At 46.0% G+C, this 21,719-nt stretch overlaps 1 protein-coding gene across 1 annotated transcript in view; it reads right to left on the reverse strand.

The window, feature by feature from the left end:
• Positions 1–21,719, reverse strand: part of ADAM12 (ADAM metallopeptidase domain 12) — a gene marked incomplete at both ends in the record, with an annotated part of 387,447 nt that overhangs the window by 22,454 nt on the left and 343,274 nt on the right. The window contains 7 exons of the mRNA XM_082673912.1: positions 9,488–9,670; positions 11,583–11,691; positions 12,294–12,429; positions 15,862–15,970; positions 18,244–18,321; positions 20,985–21,183; positions 21,289–21,397. Of these exons, the coding sequence (XP_082530038.1) occupies positions 9,488–9,670; positions 11,583–11,691; positions 12,294–12,429; positions 15,862–15,970; positions 18,244–18,321; positions 20,985–21,183; positions 21,289–21,397 (923 nt within the window). The remainder of the gene's footprint in view (positions 1–9,487; positions 9,671–11,582; positions 11,692–12,293; positions 12,430–15,861; positions 15,971–18,243; positions 18,322–20,984; positions 21,184–21,288; positions 21,398–21,719) is intronic.

Consider the following 21,719-nt stretch of genomic DNA (forward strand, 5'->3'; position numbering starts at 1 on the left):
CTGGAATAACCAAAGTGGAAAGAAGTACAGAGTGTGCTGCCATTTGAATCCAAAACAAGGATCTAAGGTTTGAAATAAGAGTGATAGCAAGGTGATGGTCGCTGAAGATGCGTGACGGGCGGCCAGGTTTCACTGTACCTTCCTCTCCAGTTTTGAGTGTCTGAAATCTCCAAATTTTCCATAATCTCTCACTCTGAAGAGAGAGACAGGTGGAAGAGACTTTTCACTGTATTCTAAATTACATTTTACAAAAGCCTAGTAGCAATGATTGCTTCTGGGAAGGGAGCCTGGTGACAAAGGTGGGAGAGAGACTGTTTTCTAATAACCCTTTACACTGTTGGAATTTTTTACTTATAGGCATCCATTGTTTGTTACAAAATATAAAGGTAAAGTATCAGGCATCCATTTTTTTCATGTACAATCTGGGTGTTTATAGTAACAGAAGTGAGTGGAAAACAAACATGCCATTGATTACTGTAATGAGTTAAACGGCTTCCCTCTGAAGTTATTTCTCTCCAGGGAGATAAGGGTGCTTCCACGTGCAGTACCTTTAGAGACATCAGATGGGTTTGTCATGTAAATATTAGTGTAATTTCTACAACATTGCATTTCTTGTGGTTGTTACTGGTATAACGTCAAGTGTCTTCAGTGCTAAAGGCTCAGAAATTTTTCTTAAACTGATTTCATGTCCTATGCAAGTGTTTCCTACAACCTGCATGACTAGTACTTTGTAAAACTTGGTTACGCTTCAATTGTACATAGTATTTTTTAAAGAAATGTATTTTTATTTAGATACCTTCAAAGTTGAATTCCTCTGTGTGAAGCATTGTAAAATGATACATTTCTCTTTTGAGTGTCATTACGGTTGTACAAAGGTTTTCACTGGTTCTGTATTTCTAGTTACTGACAAGCATGTAACACTGACTTTATCCTACATATAGTTGGCGTTTCAAATAAACGGCTTGGATAGAGAAAAAAAAATCAGTGTATGATATGAAACCCCACAAATTTTAGCTGAAGTTTCTGGAAGTACTGGGCAGGCAGAGGTTAGCAGGAGTCCAAAACCTTGGTAACTACACTTTACATTTATAGGAGTTAAGTGACTCTAACGTCTGCTAACCCATGACTCACTGATATGGCAGCCCCTCCCCCCCCAGGAGTAAGTGAGCCAGTGACAAGGCTTATTATTTACTACTGAAAATTCACATCAATTCAGCATATTTCCTACCCGTCTACTGTGTTCAAGGGCCTGGGTTGAGGTGTACCTGGAGATGAATAACTCAGTCTTGCGCCTTCTGAAACGGGGCAGGACAGGTGTCCGGGTAACTCTGCGCTGAGGCAGCAGGTGAGTAAGGAGACCCCTGGGAGGACTACAGAAAGGCTCGGGGGGGGGGTCTCAGAGAACACCTGGGCAAAAGGGTGAAATCTGGGGAGCACAGAGAAGGCACAGAGGACGCTTCCCAGCACGTTTTCTCGGTTATTAGCTTTGGGTTTCCCTAAAGTAACGAAGGCTTTTATAATGATCAGTTTTCTTGTATCAACATCTCACTTCTTTGGGAGAACATCTTGATGAATGGATTCTTGTGAGTGCTGGTTTAAGTATCGGACACCCACACAGGTCACAAGGGTGCAAATCCTCTTTCAAATCCATTCAGATACTGAATTCATTCTGTTGAAGATGACTTTGAAAGTTTGGGCTCAACCTCAGAGCGACCAGCTATCACCTGATGGTTCCTCAATCATGGTCTAAATTAATATTTCTGGCTCCTATTTATATCCTTATAAAGCATTTATGAATGAGTAGTTATTCTCACGAGTAAGAGCCTGTGTTAGTTGTTCATCGCTCTTTGTGTGGTCTGGGAGAGGGAAGGCTCCTTGCAATAGCTCTCCCCGCTCCCTCTGAGGCTACTGAAGCCAAGTCTGAGTTCTCTACAGTCTTAGAAGAGATGTACAAGGTTGGCTACTCTTGTTTTACAAAATACGGTGTGTTGTATGTTCTACAGACACAGGTAAGGTGTGGATGAGGAGAAATGTCATGTTTGTCAGAAACGCTGGACTGAAAATCTCCACCTCTACAAAAAATGCATGGAGGATTTTTCATTTAAGATGCTGCGAATGTCCGGAATGCAATGCAACTACTGCTATGGTTCTGAACAAGGGCTGGTTCCAAGAAAGACAATATTAGACAAGAATGGCTGGAGTATGACACTGTTACAAGCAAAAGCAAAGAGAAATGCAAGATTTTCTTGTTATAGTCTGAGGCTCTGCACGATGCCAGAAGGTACCCCCCCACCACCCTTCACCTTTATCTCTGTGGCAAAAGTGGGGAAAATGAACGAAAGATCATCAAGGGAGTCAGTGATCTGAAACACGCACATCATGCCAGTCCTCCTGCAGTTTCTGCCTCCCTCCCCTCTCTCCAGTCACCTGCTCGTGCACCCATTTTAAGACTGCAGGTGGAGAGCATGGGCTTGAGCCCTGGCTCTCCTGCTTTGGGAGGTCTTGCTAGTTGGCCTCACTTTGCCTCGTCTCCTCCTCTGTCCAGTGGGGCTGTTGGCACTGTCTGCCCCGTAGGCCTCCTTGAGCGCGTTAGAAATGCCGGCCAGGTGCTTAGCCCGGGAGCATCAGCCACATAACTGGCGCTCAATACGTGCTTTGCTGTTTCATAACAATTCAAAACACAACTGAGAAGCTCCTTATACCAAAACACTTAGTGAAAGAACTCAAACACACATAGGCATTTATAGACCACTTGGTTATAAGAATAAAAATGAATCCTGCCATTGCTGAAATTTCTGCAGCACAGACCAGTTGTGCCAGAAACAGGGCTGGTAAATATTCTCACAGGCCCATCTGCCATCTCAGGAAAGGACTTTAATTCGGCAAAAATCTAAGAGACAGATTCGGTCGTCGTTTTTTTTGCTTCCTATTGTTCTAGTAAAGAAGCTAATCTGACTGGAAAAACAATCTTAACCAGTCAGTTCACTAGTATGACTCACTGATAAGATTCCGCGGAGAAAAAGCACGTCCTAACGTTTTCCAGGAAACTAAGGGCTTAAAAAAATAAAACAGTCCAGATCACGTATGACCACACATCAGCACGTCTAGTTCAAATGCCATTTTAAGGGGCAAACCTTAACAAAAATACAGATAAATGCTAAGTGATGCTTTCATGCGATTTTTACGTGTTAGAAGAATGGCCCATCTATGGATTGAAGGTGCCAGTTACACTCCCGTTAGAATCATGGCACATTTCAGACTGACAGCAGAAAACTGTTTTGATCTCCAACTTCTCAGCACAGCCTTCTCTAGACATAATTCTGTGAGCAGAGAAGTCTATTTCGTAGATGTGACATTGAACGTGTTTTTATTTAAACTTTAAGTGAATGAATGAAGCCTATTAATTATAATAAACTGCGTAAAGGATTTCAGTTTGCCGCATCCTAGAAATTTAACGAAACTCCCAGAGTTTGTCCCCGATCCTTTCCTTTTCTCATCCGGGAATAAAGTTAGGCTCACTGGTGTTGGTGGGTAAGAATGTCACCTGAATGTCTTCACATTTTCTAGTCTTTTGAGTCACACTTATTTTTAAATTCATATTTAGTAACCTGAGACCCTCTCTTGTGTGATGGTATCAGGGTCCCTGGGTGGTGTCTGTGTCGGGGGGCTGCGCCTGCCACCTCCCACCCTGTGCTCCTCCAGGTTGCTGTCTGGGTCCTCTCCCCGCAGCTCAGGCCTGACTCTGCAGGAGGCCGTCCTCCCCCTGCACACATGCCCCTGGTGAGACTGCAGCCTCTCCTTCATCTGCCGACCAACTCAAGACCGGCACGAGGCCGCGCTGGTTAGGCCCCCGCGCTGAGGTTTGGGGATGTACGGGCAGAAAAGGGAAACATAAAACTCGGTGTTCGATGTTATTTCTCCTAGAGTCGCTGGCTCTCCCAGTGCTTCTGGGGCCCCCTTTCCTCCCGGAAGTCAAGTCGGTTGACTTTACAAACGATGTCTGGGGTGAGAGAAAGTGATCCTTTCGCTCTATGAAGCACAGCTCTTGAGCTCACGTGCCCCCATCTCTCCCCCTACCTGGGCGTCAGAGCTCAAGCCTGCTGCCTGAAGACGCCCCTCCAGAATTCTGCTCAAGACACGTGTTCGGTGTGCATGTGTATTTCCTCCCCTTATTATACATTACTCTTTAAAAAACGATCATACAGTAAAATTGACTTTTCTGGGGTACAAAATTAGATGATTCTGAACACTTTTTTAATCAGAGAAAAAACACCTAAAATACCTTAAGATTAACCATCATCAGAAAGCCTCTCAAAGCGCTCTGGGAACCTTCTGTAGCCACTCCTGGAACTTGCCCTGTTCTCCTTTCCTCCTCTTTCCCTTCCAGAGCCTGAGATAAACGCTCTATCCAGCAGCTGTCAGTGCAGAAGACCTCCCCTGGTGCTTCTGTCGTGGCTTATAAGATGGAAATGGTTGCTGGTTTGTCTGATCTCCTCATTTAAGTGCCCATTCCTGGTGGATTGCTAACCTAATATACAAGGTAAGGCAAGGGCCAATGCAATGCCAAGCAGAGCAACGACGGTCTATCATGCTCCCTGCCTATGCACACAATTGTAGGTGCCCACACACCCCCTGTGACCTCTTATTTTTTTCATCATTTTTCTAGCCATTTCTCAAGCCCACACTTTGCCTTTCGCGCTCAGGCTGTGGTTCAGAACTTGGCAGCAGTCAGCTAAAAGCTAGATGAATACACTGAATTATTTTCCTCTAAAAGAGCTGACAGGATGAAAAGGAAATGAAAGTTCGTTTCCTCCATCAAGGCTGAGGAGTCAGTTTGAGAAGCTTGAGTTCCAAGGCTCATTTCCCCGAGAAGGAAATGGTAGCCCAGAAAGGCCCATTTGTGGACAAGAGAAGGAGTTGATTCAACTGTCCTTGATTTTTAAAAATCACACAGAACATTTGATGGAAAGATCAAACATTTTCTATAAAGAGCTAACTTACCCTTCAGATGTGAGGCTGACCACTACTGTGGTGTTTATGATAGCATTTTCCTTCCAGAAAGTGTAGATGGTAAGTCTGGATGAAAAAGGCAGGGCTGGCCATGTAGCCGTGTGTCTGTCATGTCATGTGGGACAGGGTACTAGTAATGCTAAAGTACAAAGGGTCAGTGGATTCAATCCGTGTTGCCAAACCAGAGCCACCTCCGAATAGGCACCGCACTTGCGTGGAATCAACGCCAGTTCCCTGTGTGTGATGGGAGGGCAAGTGCGAGCTTAATCTGTATCGTATGTCTCGGAAAAGCTCCAGACAGACAGACACCAGCCTGGAGTGAGAAGTGTGGATTTTTCAGTTACTCATGTTTAAAGGGTAACGTTTCCTCAGTTTCATAAAACAGAATGAAGACCTTTTTCGGGGCCTGCTTTAAAGGGAACTCTTGGAGGCGTCGCTTCTGTAGGCATTCACTGCTGGTAGGAAAGATGACACCAGCAAGTAGAAATATCCTTCTTATTAGAGACAGTCCTAGTTTCACATGGTACACAGGCAAGCGGCTTAAACAGAGACAGGAAAAGCCTCAGTACCAGGGAATCCTTGGGGAAGCGGCTTATGGGCTCTGTGACTATCTGAAATTTGCATACAAAATATCGAGTAGTGGTGCATCTTCTGACGGTTCATAGCCTTCATCAGATCCTCGAATAAGTCCAGAAAAGTTTAGAAGGTGCCCACCCCTTCCACCCATGTAAATCCAAGACAGGTTCAAAAACCATTGTTGACAGAATGGTCAACAGACAACAAAATAAACAGAAGTTATAGGTGGATGTTAACTGACTGAAATGGGAGAGGACTTCGTAAGCGCAAAAGGAATGGGCGAATTCACCAAAGATTAATAAATTAAATATTAAAAACTGGAATTTCTTTTATACCAAAAAATAGCATAAATAAATAAAACTGAAAGACAAATTAGGGAGATGTTTACAGTAAATTACTGGAAAAGGGTAAATATTCTTAACCCATTAAGCAAATGAACTGTAACAAGAGGGAGGAGATATGGGGATATATGTATATATATAGCTGATTCACTTTGTTATAAAGCAGAAACGAACACACCATTGTAAAGCAATTATACTCCAATAAAGATGTTAAAAAAAACCAGACTAACAAATCAGAAAGAAAAACTCTCTCTCACAGAGAAAAAAAACAGGCAAAGGATGGGAACAGACAACTTACAGAACAAATACAGTTAATAGCAGCTGTATGCTGGAGCTAGCTGTAACCAGCTCATGTCAGCTGATTCTCTACTTCTTGTTCAGTGACATCACGTTAATAACTTGAAATTGATCATGGGGGAGTTTTTACAGCCGAGAAGTTACCTACAAATCAAGGCTTCTTTTTTGGACAGCCAATTTACCAGCACACCATTTGTTAATAGATACACAAAAAGCAGTTTAAGTGTCCTGGCAATCAAAGAAATGCAAAAAGAAATGAGATCTGGACAAGATGGAATAAGCACATTTCACCCTAGTCCTCCTGCAAATTATAACAAAAAAGCCTGGAGAAAATTCATAAAGCAGCTGACACTCTAAAAGTTGCAGGAAAGTAAATGGACTGGCTGGGGACCTCAGAACTCAAGGAACGACCCAGTAGTGAGCCCTTGTTTTTTGTTTTCCCCTTCTTTATATCTTGGCCTGGGCTCTGGAGAGGCCCCCATCTGGAAATGCCAGTAGCAACAGACACACACACACACACACACACACACACACACACACACACACACACACACACACACACACACACACACACACACACACACACACACACACAAGCTGGAGGAAAGCCTGCTATCTTTAGCTAAAAGAACAGGAGAAGGGTGACCCAGTAAGAGCAACATTTGACCATACCTGACCTTACTCTACCTCTGGGTGGGCACTAGGAAAAAGCCATGCCCTGCTGTCCCCACTGGGCACCACATCCTGGGGCTGGCAGAGCCCTGCTTTCCATCCCTCCTTGCAATAACAGAACTCATCTCTTCCCTGGAACAGAGACTGTGGATGGAATTTTTCAGTGGATTTCTCATCACCATAAAGACCAGAAGGAAGCAGAACAACAGTTTTCAAATGTTGCAAGACTAAAACAGTTAACCCAGAATTCTATATCCATTGAAAATATTCTTCAGGAATAAAGGTGAAACAGACATTTTCAGATGAAGGAAAACTAAGAGAATTTGTCACCAGCAGACCTGCTTTTGAATGGCTAACTCGAATAGCTGAAGGAAGTTTTTTCAGACAGAAAGGAAATGATAACAGAAAGAAACCTGGAACATCAGAAGTGAAGAAAGAATGGAAAGGGTGACTATATGAGTAGATACTGTAAACCATTCTTCTTAAGTTTAAAAAAATTATGCTCGATGTTTGAAAGCAAAACTGACAACATCTGAAGTGGTTCTCACTACATAAAGGTAACACTTAAGACATCCATATCATAAAGGGAGAGGGATAAAGGGACCTAAAAGGAGGTAAAGTTTTTACATTCCACTTGAAGTGATGAAATATTGATACTAGTAGACTGTGATAAATTATGTACCTATATTGTAATCTTTAGAGAAGCAGTTTTCAATCAGGGGTGACTTTTGTCTCTCAGGGAACATCTGGCAATGTTTAGAGACATGATTACACATGCTACTGCCATCTATAGTTGGTAGAAACCAAGTTGCTGCTAAATATTCTATGATACATGGGTCAGTCCCATACAACAGTCATCCAGCCCCAATTGCCAACAATGTTGAGGTTGAGAAATCCTGCCCTAGGGCAGCCATACAAAAAAGTGCAGACAGACAATATAAACACTCCTGATGAATCAATATGGAATAGTGAAAAATGTTCAACAAACCCACAGGAAGTCAGGAAAGAGGAGTATGATAAAAACGGTAGACTTCAATTCTAACATATCAATACTTACGTTAAAAGTAAATGGTCTATACACATCAGTTAAAAGACAGTGACTGACAGAACAGATGAAGAAATACACGACCCAACTATATGTTGTCTCTGAGAAACTCATTTCAAGTAAAGTGACATAGGTCGATGAAAAGTAAAAAGATGGGAAAACACATACCTTGCAAACCCTAATCAAAAGAAAACTGAGGTGAATGTATTTATGTGAGATAAAGTAGATTTTAGGACAAAGTCATCAGAGCTAAAGGACATTACATAATGATAAAAGGGTCAATTCACCACGAAGACACAATGATCCTAATTGTTTTGTACCACGAACAACAGAGCTTCAAAGCACATGAAGTAAAAACTGATGGCCGAGAAGAGACGCCTTTATAGTTGGAAACTTCAACATCCCTTTCAGTAATTTACAGAACTACTACACAGAAAAAGGTATTTTGTTTCATGCATCAAATGCGCAAAGCTTTGAAATGTTAATACTTAGTACTAGTATGCTCTGTACTGTATGGGAATGCAAGTGCATATCCATCCTGAAAAAATGTTTAATTTATACATTAAGACGCTTAAAATGGTTGTACCATTTTTCAACCCAGTATTTTCACTCTTAGGAATCTCTCCAAGGGAATAATTAAAGTGGTCCAAAATTTATCTATCTAGACCTTCATAAGAGAGCTATTTATAATAGCAAAAATTGGAGACATCCAAACATGCCCAGTAATTGGCAAGCACTTAAAAAAGTATTCTATATACACATACAGTGCTGTCGATAAAATAACATTTTAAACAATTTTTAATGCCATGGTAAATGGGAATGACTTTAAGGCAAAAAAGTAGTATATATATAGATCAATATACATATAGAATAATCTAAATTATGTTAAATAGACATTTAAGTAAACAGAAATTGATAGAAGAAAATATAACATTGATAGCAATGAAAAATGACCAGTGATTATATCTTTGTGCTTTTCATTTGGTTGCTTTTACTTTTCTCCCCACCTCCAGTTTCCTGTTGTTCATGTCATAACAAACTGTTACTTCCAAAAACAGCATAAAAGTGAGGTCATATACACAAAGTGTCTTATACACTCTTGCATCTGGTATGGAGAAACTAAATCGGTGGTAACATTTTTGTAAATAATTTCTGAAGGTGAAAAAGGTAAGAAAGTATGCCCATTATCATTCCTAAAGTGATCATCTCTGTTTTATTGCCCAGGCCTAATTATTCACAGTGCCACCTGTCATTCTCAAAAGTGTCATGGTCTAGATGACAAGTTGAATGGGCACCCTCGCTATTCTGAATAGAAAAGATAAAAATATTCCTAATAATAACTAAAATCTATTGCACCATAGCTAGACGCCAAGCACCGTCCTAAATGCTTTACCTGGATGGTCCTGTTTATCCATCTCAGGAGCTGAATTATCTCCATTTTATACAGGTGCTGAGAACTTAAGCAACTCGCCCAAGTTCAGACTGTAGCAAGTAGCAGAGTCTGGATCTGAATGACCCGCCATCAAATTAACAGCTGAGGGCGTACCTGGGCCTGTCTGAGTGCAGGGTTGGCCGGCAGAGGTCTGGCAGGGACGCAGGGCACACGAGGAGCCGGGTGCATGGGCGGGAGTCCTCGCTGAGAAGAACTGGGCAGAGGGGCGGCGTCAAGGGCTTTGAGGGGTCTGCTGATGTCCACATGCTGACACTGCGGCAATCTCCTGGGATTGTCCTGCGGGGTCAGAGCAAAGAGCCATGATGTGGTCATTACTGTGTAATCCCTGGAGGGACAAGCAGTGCTAACTCATCTGCTCTAGCTGCAGGGGGAGGGCAGGTGGAGGAGGGGAAGAAATCAAGGAATTACAGCAGAGGGAATCTATAATTATTGATGTCAGCTTCCGGATTCTAACAAACCACCCTCCCCCACCCCCAAACCTGGAATAGTCGGGCTGCTTTCTATCTCATTGTTTAAAAACTGGTTTAATTCGTTAACAAGTAGGTGCAAGGCAACCTTAGGAAGCACCAACACACATGAAGACACAGACCAGATCTTAAGGAAATTCCAGAGGACTTGTGAAAATGAGACGTAATTCAGCGTGCACAAGGCTCGATGAGAACTGAGGAAAACTCCTGGGGAAGGAGCATCGGGGCGGAGGTGAGGGTCTGAGTCTGGAGGACTGTCTCCTGCCGGGTGGCCTTGTTTTTAGCAACAGATGAGAACGGAGGCAGTGTGGGTCTCATGCCCCCTGCCCCTCCCTGCCTCCCTTTTTTCTTCCTTTCTATAAATAGCTTTATTGAGGTTTCATCGACTATTAATTGCATATATTTAAAATGTACAATTTGGTAGATTTTGACATAGATTCACACCCATGAAACCATCACAGTAAGTAAAGCGATGGACATATCCATCAGTCCGTCATCCTTCCCTCCCACCGCCCCCCCTCCTCCTTCTCCCAGCAACTATTGATCCGATTTCTGTCACTATAAATTGGTTTGCATTTTCTAGAATTTTATATAAATGAAATCATCATTTTTGGTCTGGCTTCTTTCACTCATCATCATTACTTTGAGATTTATCCAAGATGTCGTGTGGATCAATAGTTGATTTTTTCTAATTCTGAGTAGCATTCCACGGTGTAAACATACTGAAGTGTGTTTACCCTTTTACCTGTTGATTGATATTTGGGTAATTTCTGGTTTGTGGCTCTTCAAGCTAAAACTGCATCTTTGGCTCTTGCAAATGAAGCTGTTTTTCCTGTCTCCCACGGTTAGGGGTGAAAGGGGATAATACTTATTAGGAACGGCTGTCTCCTCTTTGGAACCCAACCCATAGGTACATCAAAAACACTTGGTGGGGGAGCCTAGATATCAGAGTGAACACTAGTCATAATTCACCAAGGTCGCAGGAAAGTGAAGAGACAGTAGGGAACCACGAGGTACTTTGGTTTGAGCGTCCAGCTCTTTGAAGCCATAGGTTGGACAGAGCTTCTATAGTCCAGGGCTGGAGCACAATGGGCCCGACCAAGGGTTCAGTGTAACTCTCAGAAATACCCTGGGAGTAGCCGCGGGCCACAGCAGCTCTCCCAAACCCAGTCAGTGGCATTCTCAAATCACAGAAGGGGTCCCATGCAGGAGCCTGCCTGGTCAGCATACCCGGTGGGCCTCCTAGGACTGTGGCCACCTGGGTGACTGGAGGGATGATGACTATGTAGCATGTCCCGCAGGGCACATGGCCTCCGTGGGACCTGGCACCGTGAGCCTCTTCCAGCGCCAGCCATCACCTCGGGAAGCCCCTGTGGTCCCGAGGGTGCTGACCCGGCGTCTCACAGCAAGAGGCTGCGGGGTCTACTCCTGCTCAAGCTCTTATTGAAAAACCTGAGTCTTCATGCGTTTGCTCGCTTCTTTTTCTTTTTTTTTTTTTTTTTGCGGTACGCGGGCCTCTCACTGCTGTGGCCTCTCCCGTTGCGGAGCACAGGCTCCGGACATGCAGGCTCAGCAGCCATGGCTCACGGGCCCAGCCGCTCCATAGCATGTGGGATCTTCCCGGACCGGGGCACAAACCCATGTCCCCTGCATCGGCAGGCGGACTCTCAACCACTGTGCCCCCAGGGAAGCCTCGCTTCTTATGTTTGTTCAAAACTCACCTTAGGTGTGTTGGAAGGTGGCGGCTTCCTCATCGGCCCTTTGCTGAGGTGGGTAAGGTGAGCCTGACTAGGCTGGGAGCCACTGGACGGCCGGGAAGGGCGCACACACCTGCAATGCAATCCCAGACACGCTTGGCGAGGGCGCTGTCCCCTCTGCCTGACTTGACTTTTTCTGTTTTGTTCACAGTGACACGCAAAATGCAATTCACTTCTTTTAACTTAGTGTGGTAAACATGCAAGAGAAAAGTTATCTAACACTCTTACAAGATTAAAACATAAATACCGAGTTTCTTCCCCCCAAGCCATTATTCTGTTAAATTAGTTCTTACAATCTAAGGCACACAGCTGGGGACGCCTGGGAGACATTTCGCATGAAGCTGGCATTTTAGCGATGATGTCCTGGAATACATTTGGATCGAAAGCTACCCCATCTGATAAAAATGTTTTAATATTCCACCTTGTAAAAAGTACCAATGTAAGGGTGGGAAAAATACACCAGTGGAATTCATCAACACCCTGCTTATTTATGTAATAAACTGCAAATAGTTTGAAGGGAAAGTGAAGGGGACAGCTGGTCTGGCAGAAATGTTAAAACACCAGAACCAACAGAAAATCTGACCTCTTCTTTGCTAAGGAGACACAGTGCGAAGCAGCCCATTGCACATTCTTTCAAATGCCATTTCTTGAAAAGATGACCCTAACCCAGGGTACCTTAGCTTTTCAATGGTGGTTTTCTTATCTGTAAACAGCAGTCGTATCAATGTCTTCCTTTTGAGATAAACCACAAATCCAGCAGCAAGAAGACACAGGATCGTCACCAGAATTCCTATCGTTAAACCTTGGTTACCTGAAACAAAGCACATTTGACTCAGAGAAGGAGGCATAGAACTGAAATATGGGGAGTGTCAAACTGTAACATTTACGGCAAAATGAACTTTGAAGGAAGGACCAGAAATGGAGTGAGTAAATCCCTGGATGGTGCACTGATAAATTAGTGTCACTTCACAGGTCGTGTCTGAGGTGCAACCTGCCCTGTCAGTGTTCATTTCTGACAAGTCTGGAACTTGCTAAATGGGAATCCAGTCTGGCCAGTGGGACCATCTCCCTGGTCACACGGGCCCCCCAGGCACGACAACAGCAGGGGAATGCTGGCGAAAGTAACAGGGAGCTGTCACTGGAATCCCATCAGAATTAAAGTGGTCCCCAACCTGAAATCTTCCCAGCCCCCATTACAAATATGCTCCTGCAGGCTCTTTCCTTCTCTCATTCTTTGGTGTTGGCGTCTGTTCTATTTTTGTTTTTTGTATTTTTTATTTTAGACCAAGACCTTACTTCTGGATATCATCAAATTAGAAGGTGAAAAAGCAAACTCAGTTTAAATGCCCTTGGGTGCTGTTTCGTTATGTTAGGGACTTAAAAACGCAGCCTGTGACGGGGGGCAAACCCCTTCCTCTGGGAGGATGCTGTTTATTTTATCTAAGGAAACATCCCCCCTTTCTGTGATAGGATCCCATTTTGTTTAGTGCAGACACACGAAGACTCCTCAAAGGTGGAAAGGAAGGGAAAATCAAACCACCCCGCTGGCTTCTAACTGCAGCTGCGGTCAAGGGCCTCTGGGGAGGGCTCTAAACGCCCGGATTTGGAGGAGCCGTAGTTGCAGTTTCACCAGGGCGGTGAGTTCCTTGAGAGCGCAGGTCTCGATTCATTCGTCTCTGTTCTCCTGCTAGCAGCCATCAGTCTGTGTGCCCCCTGGTAGGTGCCCTGCAGTCCTTCCGGGCTGCTGGTGACAGCTGTGGAGGTGGCTTCTGTCACCAGGGCTCTCCCACCCCACCTCCAACCACGACATCCAGCTGGCTGGGAACCAGAGTAGCAGCAGCTCCCACCCGGAGGGAGAAAGACTTCACACCCTCTCTGTTTCTGGACTTCGTCCCCAGCTGACGAGTCCTAAGAGGGATGTGACTGAGTCTAAGGCAGACAATCAACACGGGACCGTCTTGATTCACTTGTAAGTGTTACTGGAAAAGCCTTGCTCTGGTCTCCTGGCCCAGATGTCCCTCTTTCGAGACTGTGGGCTGGCAGTCGCAGGTGCCTCTGGTGAGGATTCTGTTGTCTCTTAACACAGCTCATTAAAAAGCGAGCAGCAACATGCTTCGGCCATACTTCCTAGCTCCATGCTTCCAAATCCCTACGTCTTAAACTGATGAGTCATCAGTCAAACGCTGACTGGGCCGCACACTGAGCTTGCTCCCCCTGCCCCCCAGGCTGCCTGTCTCCACGAGCCGCTCAAGCCAGAACCCCAGGCAGTGCCATCCCCGCATCCAGTGCAGGCGCCGCGTCCCATCGAGCCTGCCCCGTGTCCCCTCCATCCCGTGGCCCACCTTCCTGAGTCTCACTGTCACCCCGCCCATCACAGCTTCTCGTCCGCGCTGTGCCCGCCGAGCGTCTCCCAGGACCCAGAGGAGCGGCTGGTGCCCGACTGATGCTGGAGAAATACTTGCGTCACGAACTTCTGGGCCGCAGGCAGGCAGGCAGGCGGGCTGGGGGCACTGAGGCCCAGGGCGCGGCTCTGCCCCGTGCAGCCATCAGCCGGCTTCTCGTGGCCCCTCTTTTGTAGGCGTTTCGGGGGGAGGAGTGTAAACTTACTTTCTTTTATAATATGACGGCAATGGTGGATGAGTCCGGCTCTTCAGTTGCTTCCATTTTTAAAATATTCTTACTTGGTACAACGAAGAACTGGCAACTCTGTGGGTTCGCCCCAAGTTTAGGAAACCCCCAAACCTGAGTCCCCCTGGTGCCCACACCAAAGAGGGACCCAGAGCACGTGGCCTGTCTCCCGCCATCCTGTGCAATTCCTCGAGCGCCACCTGGCTCACTTGAATGCGGAGGATGGAACAGGTGGCAGGGTCCCCGATGCATTAAAAACTAAAACGCTGTTTTTTTTAACAATAACCTCTTGATGGCCAATTAGAAAATTGACTACGTTGCAGCAAGAGGCCAGCCATCAAGGCGGGGACGCTGGGCCAGGCCTGGCTTATTACCCCCAGGATGGATGTGTGCTAAGAGGAAAGACCTTGGGGCCCCTTTTCCACTTGCTGCGGGGCCGGTCTCGGGAGCGGTGTTGAGACACGTCCATCCCTAAGCAGAAGGGTGCCCAGGAGCTCACCTCCCTTCCTCACAACACTGTTTCTCCAGATGTGCCTGCTCAGAGGGTCTCTCCCTCCTGGCCCTGTGCCCCCTGCCTGGTCCCGTAGAGCAGTGTTGTATCTGTTGTCATGGAAACAGTAGCCAAGCCACAGATTCAACCCTTCCAGTCACAGCGGGACTCAGGACGTATGACGTCCTCTGTAGTGGCGTTAGCCACCGTCTGAGCGTCCAGGGGCTCAGGTGGGCACCGAGGTGGCAGCACAAGTGTGCTCGGGACATTCCTGCCTGCCCACACCCCCCTCCCCCACCCCCGGCTCGCGGTGGGCTCTCTGCACTTTCACTTTAAAGTGGGCATCGCTCAGGCCTGCCCCTTAACTGGCTGACAAGAGCTCCGAGAAGACGGTCCTGCGCTAGCAGACCACTTCTCAACGTCTTTGAGGAGGAAAGAACTGACAGGCCCAGCACAGCCACCCTTAGGGGCTTCTTCACGGGTAGACTGTGCCTCAGGCTTAGCTGTGTGACTCTGTGGAAGTTACTTAACTTCCCTGAGCCTCGGGTCCCTTGCAAGGAAAGAAGAATAACACCAACTTTTGTAAGGATTCGATGAGCTAATGCATATAAAACGTGAAGCAGGGCAGGTAACAGCAGCTCAGCAAAGAGAAACCGTTGCTATCTCTGCTGCTGCTGCTGGGACCCGTCCCTTTATGAAGAGGAGGGGGTCTTTCTAGCAAGAGCTTTAAAAGGCATTTGACTTCACACCTCTTAGCCCTCGTACACAGAGGCTGGCCTTGACAAATTCCTTTGATCCGACAATGAAGTTCATACCCACTTGGCAGTCTGCGGTAGAATGGCCTTAGCTAAGAAAATGTCACAGGCTAAGACCCGGCGAACTCAGCCTCTGAGTAAAGCAGAGCGACGAGTCTCTGCAAAGATGAGGCAACGACTAGAGGGTCTGGAAACAGAGAGGCCTCGGGCTGTGTGAGGTCTGCGTGGGGTCCTCACTGGGTTTGCGGCTGTGCACCCGCCCGACGGCTGGTGAGCCCTCAGTCTTGCTTGGAAGGATCCCCCAAGGGCCTGGCTTCCCACTGTCCCCAGGAGCTCAGCCCACTCCCTGGGACGCGCCGTCACCACTAACCTGCTTGCCGGATGGGGCCGCTGTCCTTGCTTCCTCCAAAGCCAAACTTGTCACAGAAGGGAGGGGCCCAGTGGGCCTCGCAGTGACAGTTCTTCCTATTGTTACACACCTTTCGGGCAGCAGAGGAGAAAGACACCAAGAGGGAAGCAGGGTTAGGACGCACGTCCCCCTGGGGCAGCGCTAAGTCTCTGAGCCCTAATTGAGCCCGAGAGCAAAGCAAAGGCCCTGTGGTCAGAGCCCCCATCCCACCGATACAGTCAGACTCCGTACATGCGGCTGTGAGGATAAACCCTAAACCCAGCACCACACAGGTGAGCCCAGAGCCCGAGGCTGCGGATTAACATAATGTGCTGCTGTTACATCAGCAGCTACTGAGAGAAGGATCGAGACAGTTAGGGCTCGCCCACTCCTTTCAACCCCTTTTCTTCTCAATCTCCATGTCCCTCTTTTTAAATCCAGGAAACCCTCCTGATCTGGCCGAGATGAGAAGCCCTCTCCGTGGTAAGGAGGGGCCCCTGCTTCAGGGACACGGAATCCATGCCCTTGGGCATCATGGGCCCGCCAACCCTGGGCACCTTCAGACGGAAGGCTCGGGGAGGCTGTCACACATGGAATTTGCTGAACTACTACCGGAACCAGTGGAGTACGAGTGTGAAAACAAGAGAGAATTATTTCTATGACAATGAGGCTGAACGCTTTGGGAACGCCGGATAAATGCCAGTCACTAAAAAGAACTTTGGACAAACTTGGAATGGGCGGAACAACTGACAAAGGATCAGGAAAAGCAGCAAAAGACAGGAAGGTTGCGCGTTGAGTGTCTCCCTTCCGCTTAGAGCAACAAACGGTACGTCACAGATGGCGCACTTTGGATAATTTGTGTACTGAAGTCAGGGCCGAGCTACGGATGCGGGATGAAGCCAAACACACACTTTTATATTTTAAGACACGATAAATGTTCCGGGCATTTCTCTCACTTGCGATGTTTCCCTGCTTTCACAGACTCTTGTTTTCTGAATCAACCACCTGCCCCAGATGCTTCCAAGAAGGCCAACAGTCAGGAACGCCTACGATAAGTGAGAAAGTGTGTTTCTATGAAGCTGACGCTAAGCAGAAGTAACTACCGTGCAGCACAGCCCACGTTGCCTCGAGTCTGCGTGTCCTGCCTGTTTCCTCAGAGATGCTGCTGTGGAGGTACGACTCCCTGGGGCTCAGGCACTGTCCTGCCCGCCCTGGTCTCTCCTGCTGCAAATCACAGTCATGTGCCCTCCTGGCAGCTTGTGGCAGAGATTACAGCCCTAACACCCCACTTGGAGGCGCTGCTGGTGAGCCCGGCCTCGCGAGGGAAGGACCGGGGTCCTTACTTGTTCCCAAGTCATGGCCTCTCCAGTGTGTGGATGTTGGAGAGGGAGGAGTCCAGGGTCCCTGACACAGCCTTGCTACTAACTGGTCGTGTAACCTTGGACGTGTCACTATCCCCACCGGGGCCTGGACCGCTTCATCGGCCAAATAGTAAGGCTGCGCTAGGTCATTTCTTCCAGCCGTTAGTAAGAAATCTAAGATCCAGTGGAGACATTAAAAGATTCCATTTTATATTGACAGTCAGCTACACTCACCATCAACAAACCCATCTGAGGTGACACTGCAATCCTTTATGGTTACAGCACAAGAGTAATTTTATGCAAACCTCCGTAATTCTATGTTACAATCATTGGTGAGTGTCTATTTTAAAAATAGAATTTGGAGCACAATATCTGTAGAAAAGTTTTCAGAAAAACGAATGAACCACTGGCATAGCTAGTCAAGATTAATATGATTCCACTGGAAATAATTAAGCCCATCAGAAAAAATAAACTAGGTTTTAAAAAATTAGAATCCTCTTCCCCCCCCCACCAAAATTCTCTGAACTAAAATAACAGCCTTCTTTAGTTGACACCCATTGTATGTGATTTTAAGAACATGTGGTCGGTATGTCCTGTCTTCTTTGTTTTAATTCTTTTTGGAAGTATTTCAATTCAGACACATATTCTGAATGTTGGCTGTAGGAGGGACAGCTCTGTTTGAAACGCTAATGCAAAACTCTTCACGACGGAAGGTTAATGTTAAAATTACTTTGAAGATGACAAAGTTCCCTTTAAAAAAAAATCCAGAATGTTAACTTAAAAGATAATTATCACTCAATCTGATTTTCTTTGTTAAATAAAAATCCCATTTCTTATGCTATGTAAAGGTTAAAGAAAATGAATGTCTTCAGAAGAAAATATTGAGGAGACACTGACTGCTATATTTTTACAAAGTTATGGATGGCAAAAATCCTTTACAAAGGAATGATTTAGTGCTGAACTTGCTGTGGGCCGGCTATACAAAGGCAGTTCACCTACTCACCCCCCTGCCGTGGCATTGCACCGCACATTCGTGAACACCGAAGACACTTACGTTCTGACACCGACGATTGAGGCAAATCTGGAGAGGAGGGAAACACAGCAAATACCTCAGTCTGTCTACAACCACACGCACATGCATCTAGCTGTGTGTTTAAGAACAGAGGAATGGATAAAGAAGATGTGGTACATACACACAATGGAATGTTACTCAGCCGTATAAAAGAACAAAATAATGCCATTTGCAGAAACATGATGAACCTAGAGACTGTCGTATTGAATGAAGTAAGTCAGACAGAGAAAGACAAATATCATATTGTTTATATGTGGAATCTAAAAAAAGGGTACAAATGAACTCACCTACAAAATAGAAATAGAGTCACAGATGTAGCAAACAAACATGGTTACCAGGGGTTAAGGAGGAGAGAGATAAATTGGGAGATTGGGACTGACATATACACACTACTATATATAAAATAGGTAACTAACAAGAACCTACTGTGTAGCACAGGGAACTCTACTCAATACTCCTGTAATGACCTATATGAGAAAAGAATCTAAACAAGAGTGGACATATGTATAACTGATTCACTTTGCTGTACACCTGAAACTAACAAAACATTGTAAATCAACTATACTCCAATAAAAATTTAAAAAAAAAAAGAAAAAAAAAAAGAAGAGAAAGCAAAGGAAAGCTTGGGGAAGACCATCACTCAGTTAATATGAATAATGCACTTTGCCTCGGACCCAGACGTGGATCCTGACGCCTGCCCTCCACACTCAGCCCATTTCAAGACTCACATCAATGTGGACACTATGGAAGTCGTCTATCTTCATGGCATCTTATATGGTTTTGGTCAATCCTGCAATTAGGGTAACTGACCTTCTCGTGATTTTTGTTTAGAGCTTGCAATGAAATCTACATATTGCAGCATTTCCCCCTCCGTTAAAAGATGTAGGAGAGAACAAAAGAGACTAGTCCTTCACCTGGCCCTATGCAGACTCAGAGACTCCAAGAATCCTTGAATCTGGTAAGGGAGATATTAAACTATGGGAAATTTTCCAAAATACCGACTGACAAGTACTATCATCGATGACATAAACCATCAACAGAAATGCTCAGCAGAGTAAAACAGACGCTTCCCTTGTGTTTCTCAAGCCTCTGCAGAAGCAGCGATTTGGTAAATGGTACTGGGCTGGTCGAAAGAGTTTAGTCTTATTTCAAAGGTGCATAACATAGTCCAGACTCAAGGGATCAGGTTCTTTATCTCCCGTAAGATGTTACAAATTAGTGGAGTCAAAGGGAGAAAAGTCTAATTTTTAGATTACAGAAGCATTTTTAATCAAATAGGACCTTCCTAGGAGACATTCACCATCTGACCCCAGCAGTTTATCTGAGGCAAGATTAACGCCCTTTGAAAAAACGGGCTGGTCCAAGCAGCTCTCAGGGCTGGTGGGAATCTTGGCCGAGGGGACTGTCACATGCCAGCTAAGAAAGGAAATCGTCTGTGGTTGCAATGCACACAGCAGGACCCCAGGCAGAATCACAGCATATGCGTGCTGCCCTCCCCCAACCCACGGGCTAGGCTAAGGACGGCTTTCAAAGAACTAGTGTTCTGCAGGCAGGAGATCAAAGCACATGGAATCCTGCACATGAAGGGAGAAGCTCACTGATAAATGGAGTCCTTGGAATTTCAGCGTTCAGATGCACCTGGCCTTAGCTGTTCAGACCACAGTTTAAATGGTGTCAGTCTAATGTCAAGGCTTGAATATAAGCCAATGGGGGTGGTTAAGGAGACACCCAGAATGTATAACATGTTTCACTTATCATCCTGTTGCCTTAAGGATAAAAGCACTTGTGGCGTATGGGGCAAGGGGGAGGGGGTGGAGTGGAGGGAACTCCTGTCCTGGTGGGGACTTGTTCTCACCTGGACAGACTGGGAAGTCAGATGTAGTTTCAGAGACCCCCATACAGGGACTCTGCGACGGGAGATGACTCAGCACCTTTCCCTTCTGCTCTGTGACCTCCACGTCAGTAATGATTTCATAATCATTTTGAAAAGGAGGAGCCTAATAAAAGCATCTTCTTTCCTAAAGTGTTTTATTAACTTGCTATCATTCAGTCCGATGAGAAAGTTTGGTGGGAAAAAACAATGCGGCAGAATATAAAAATCTCAAAAAAATTTTTTTTTCGTTTTGGACTTTATTTCTAACTGCCCGCCCCCCAACCCCCAGTATCTCAGTCTACCTTTCCCCCTGATCTCCAAAAGAACACCCTTTGGCTTTAAGCTTATCCTATCTCTTCCCCTCTCCTGTCCCTGTATGGGGGTCTCTGAAACTACATCTGACTTCCCATTCTGTCCAGGTGAGAACAAGTCCCCACCGTGCCAAAAACCCAAACCACATTTCCAAAAACAATATAATATGCTGCTGTGTTTCCTTCCAGCGTAATTTCCTGGCTGGAAGCTCTCATAACATCCAGAGTGTAGACATGACTTATTAACACTAAAGAGCTGAGAAAACAAGCTTGATTTTCCCAAATCTGCATCTCAATGGTCAGACCAGGATCTAGGATTTATTGACTTTTTCTTCTAGGTGCAAAGAACGGAATTTCAGAGGCAACATTCTGAGAAGCGGATTTAGGAAAACAAACCAACCCTGTAACTCGGTTCTCCAACAGGACGTTTCTCAGTGGGCCCCCTTCCAGACTTACATTTGTGATGCAAGGGAGCATATGGGTCTTACTTTTCCATCTGCACACTTTGTGCCGGCAAGCACAAGCCCTGGGTCCGGCATGTCATCGCCCAAGTACACGTGGGTCCCACGGCACAGAATCCGACCTCCTTCCTGCAGGGGGATATTCGTTTCTATGGAAACGGCATTTGTACCGATGACTGGTCGGCTGGCACCTCCTTGACACTGGATTTTTCCACATTTAGCATCTCTGGAAAGGCAAGAACAGACAGTGCTCAAAGAGGGAACGTCTGGAAGCAGCCCTAAGCGATCTGGGAAGTTCAAAGGCACGGCGCGGTCAGGAGGCGGACCCCACCTCATCTCGCACTTGGCGAAGGAGCTCTTGGAGTCTTTGCCGCAGTTGCCGTAAGGGTCGCCTGCAGAGTTGACTCTCTCGAAGCAGATCCCGGGGGCAGGTTTAGCACCTGAAACAGAAGCAAAGCAGCACTTTCACCACCTGCAAGTGTTTTGAACATTTTTCTTGGAACAGCACGAGGCTTTCAGGTTAAGGGAAGATATGTTCAGCGTCCCGAGAAATCACACCTGGCATCTTCGCTGATGCCTGATACAAGCCCCCCTCAGCTCACAGCAAAGCATGCATTTCATCACTCCCTCTTCTGGAGGGCTGCTAACCGGGCCCATGGCACGTGCGGCCTCTCCAGAGATGAGGCCTGGCTCTGGGGCCGCACCCGACCCAACCCCAAAGCGGGTGGCTGGCCGGCTGCGGGGGAAGGGAAGGCTTGCTCT

The sequence above is a fragment of the Grampus griseus genome (assembly GCF_964374135.1).
Source record: "Grampus griseus genome assembly, chromosome: 16".
Classification (NCBI taxonomy): Eukaryota; Metazoa; Chordata; class Mammalia; order Artiodactyla; family Delphinidae; genus Grampus; species Grampus griseus.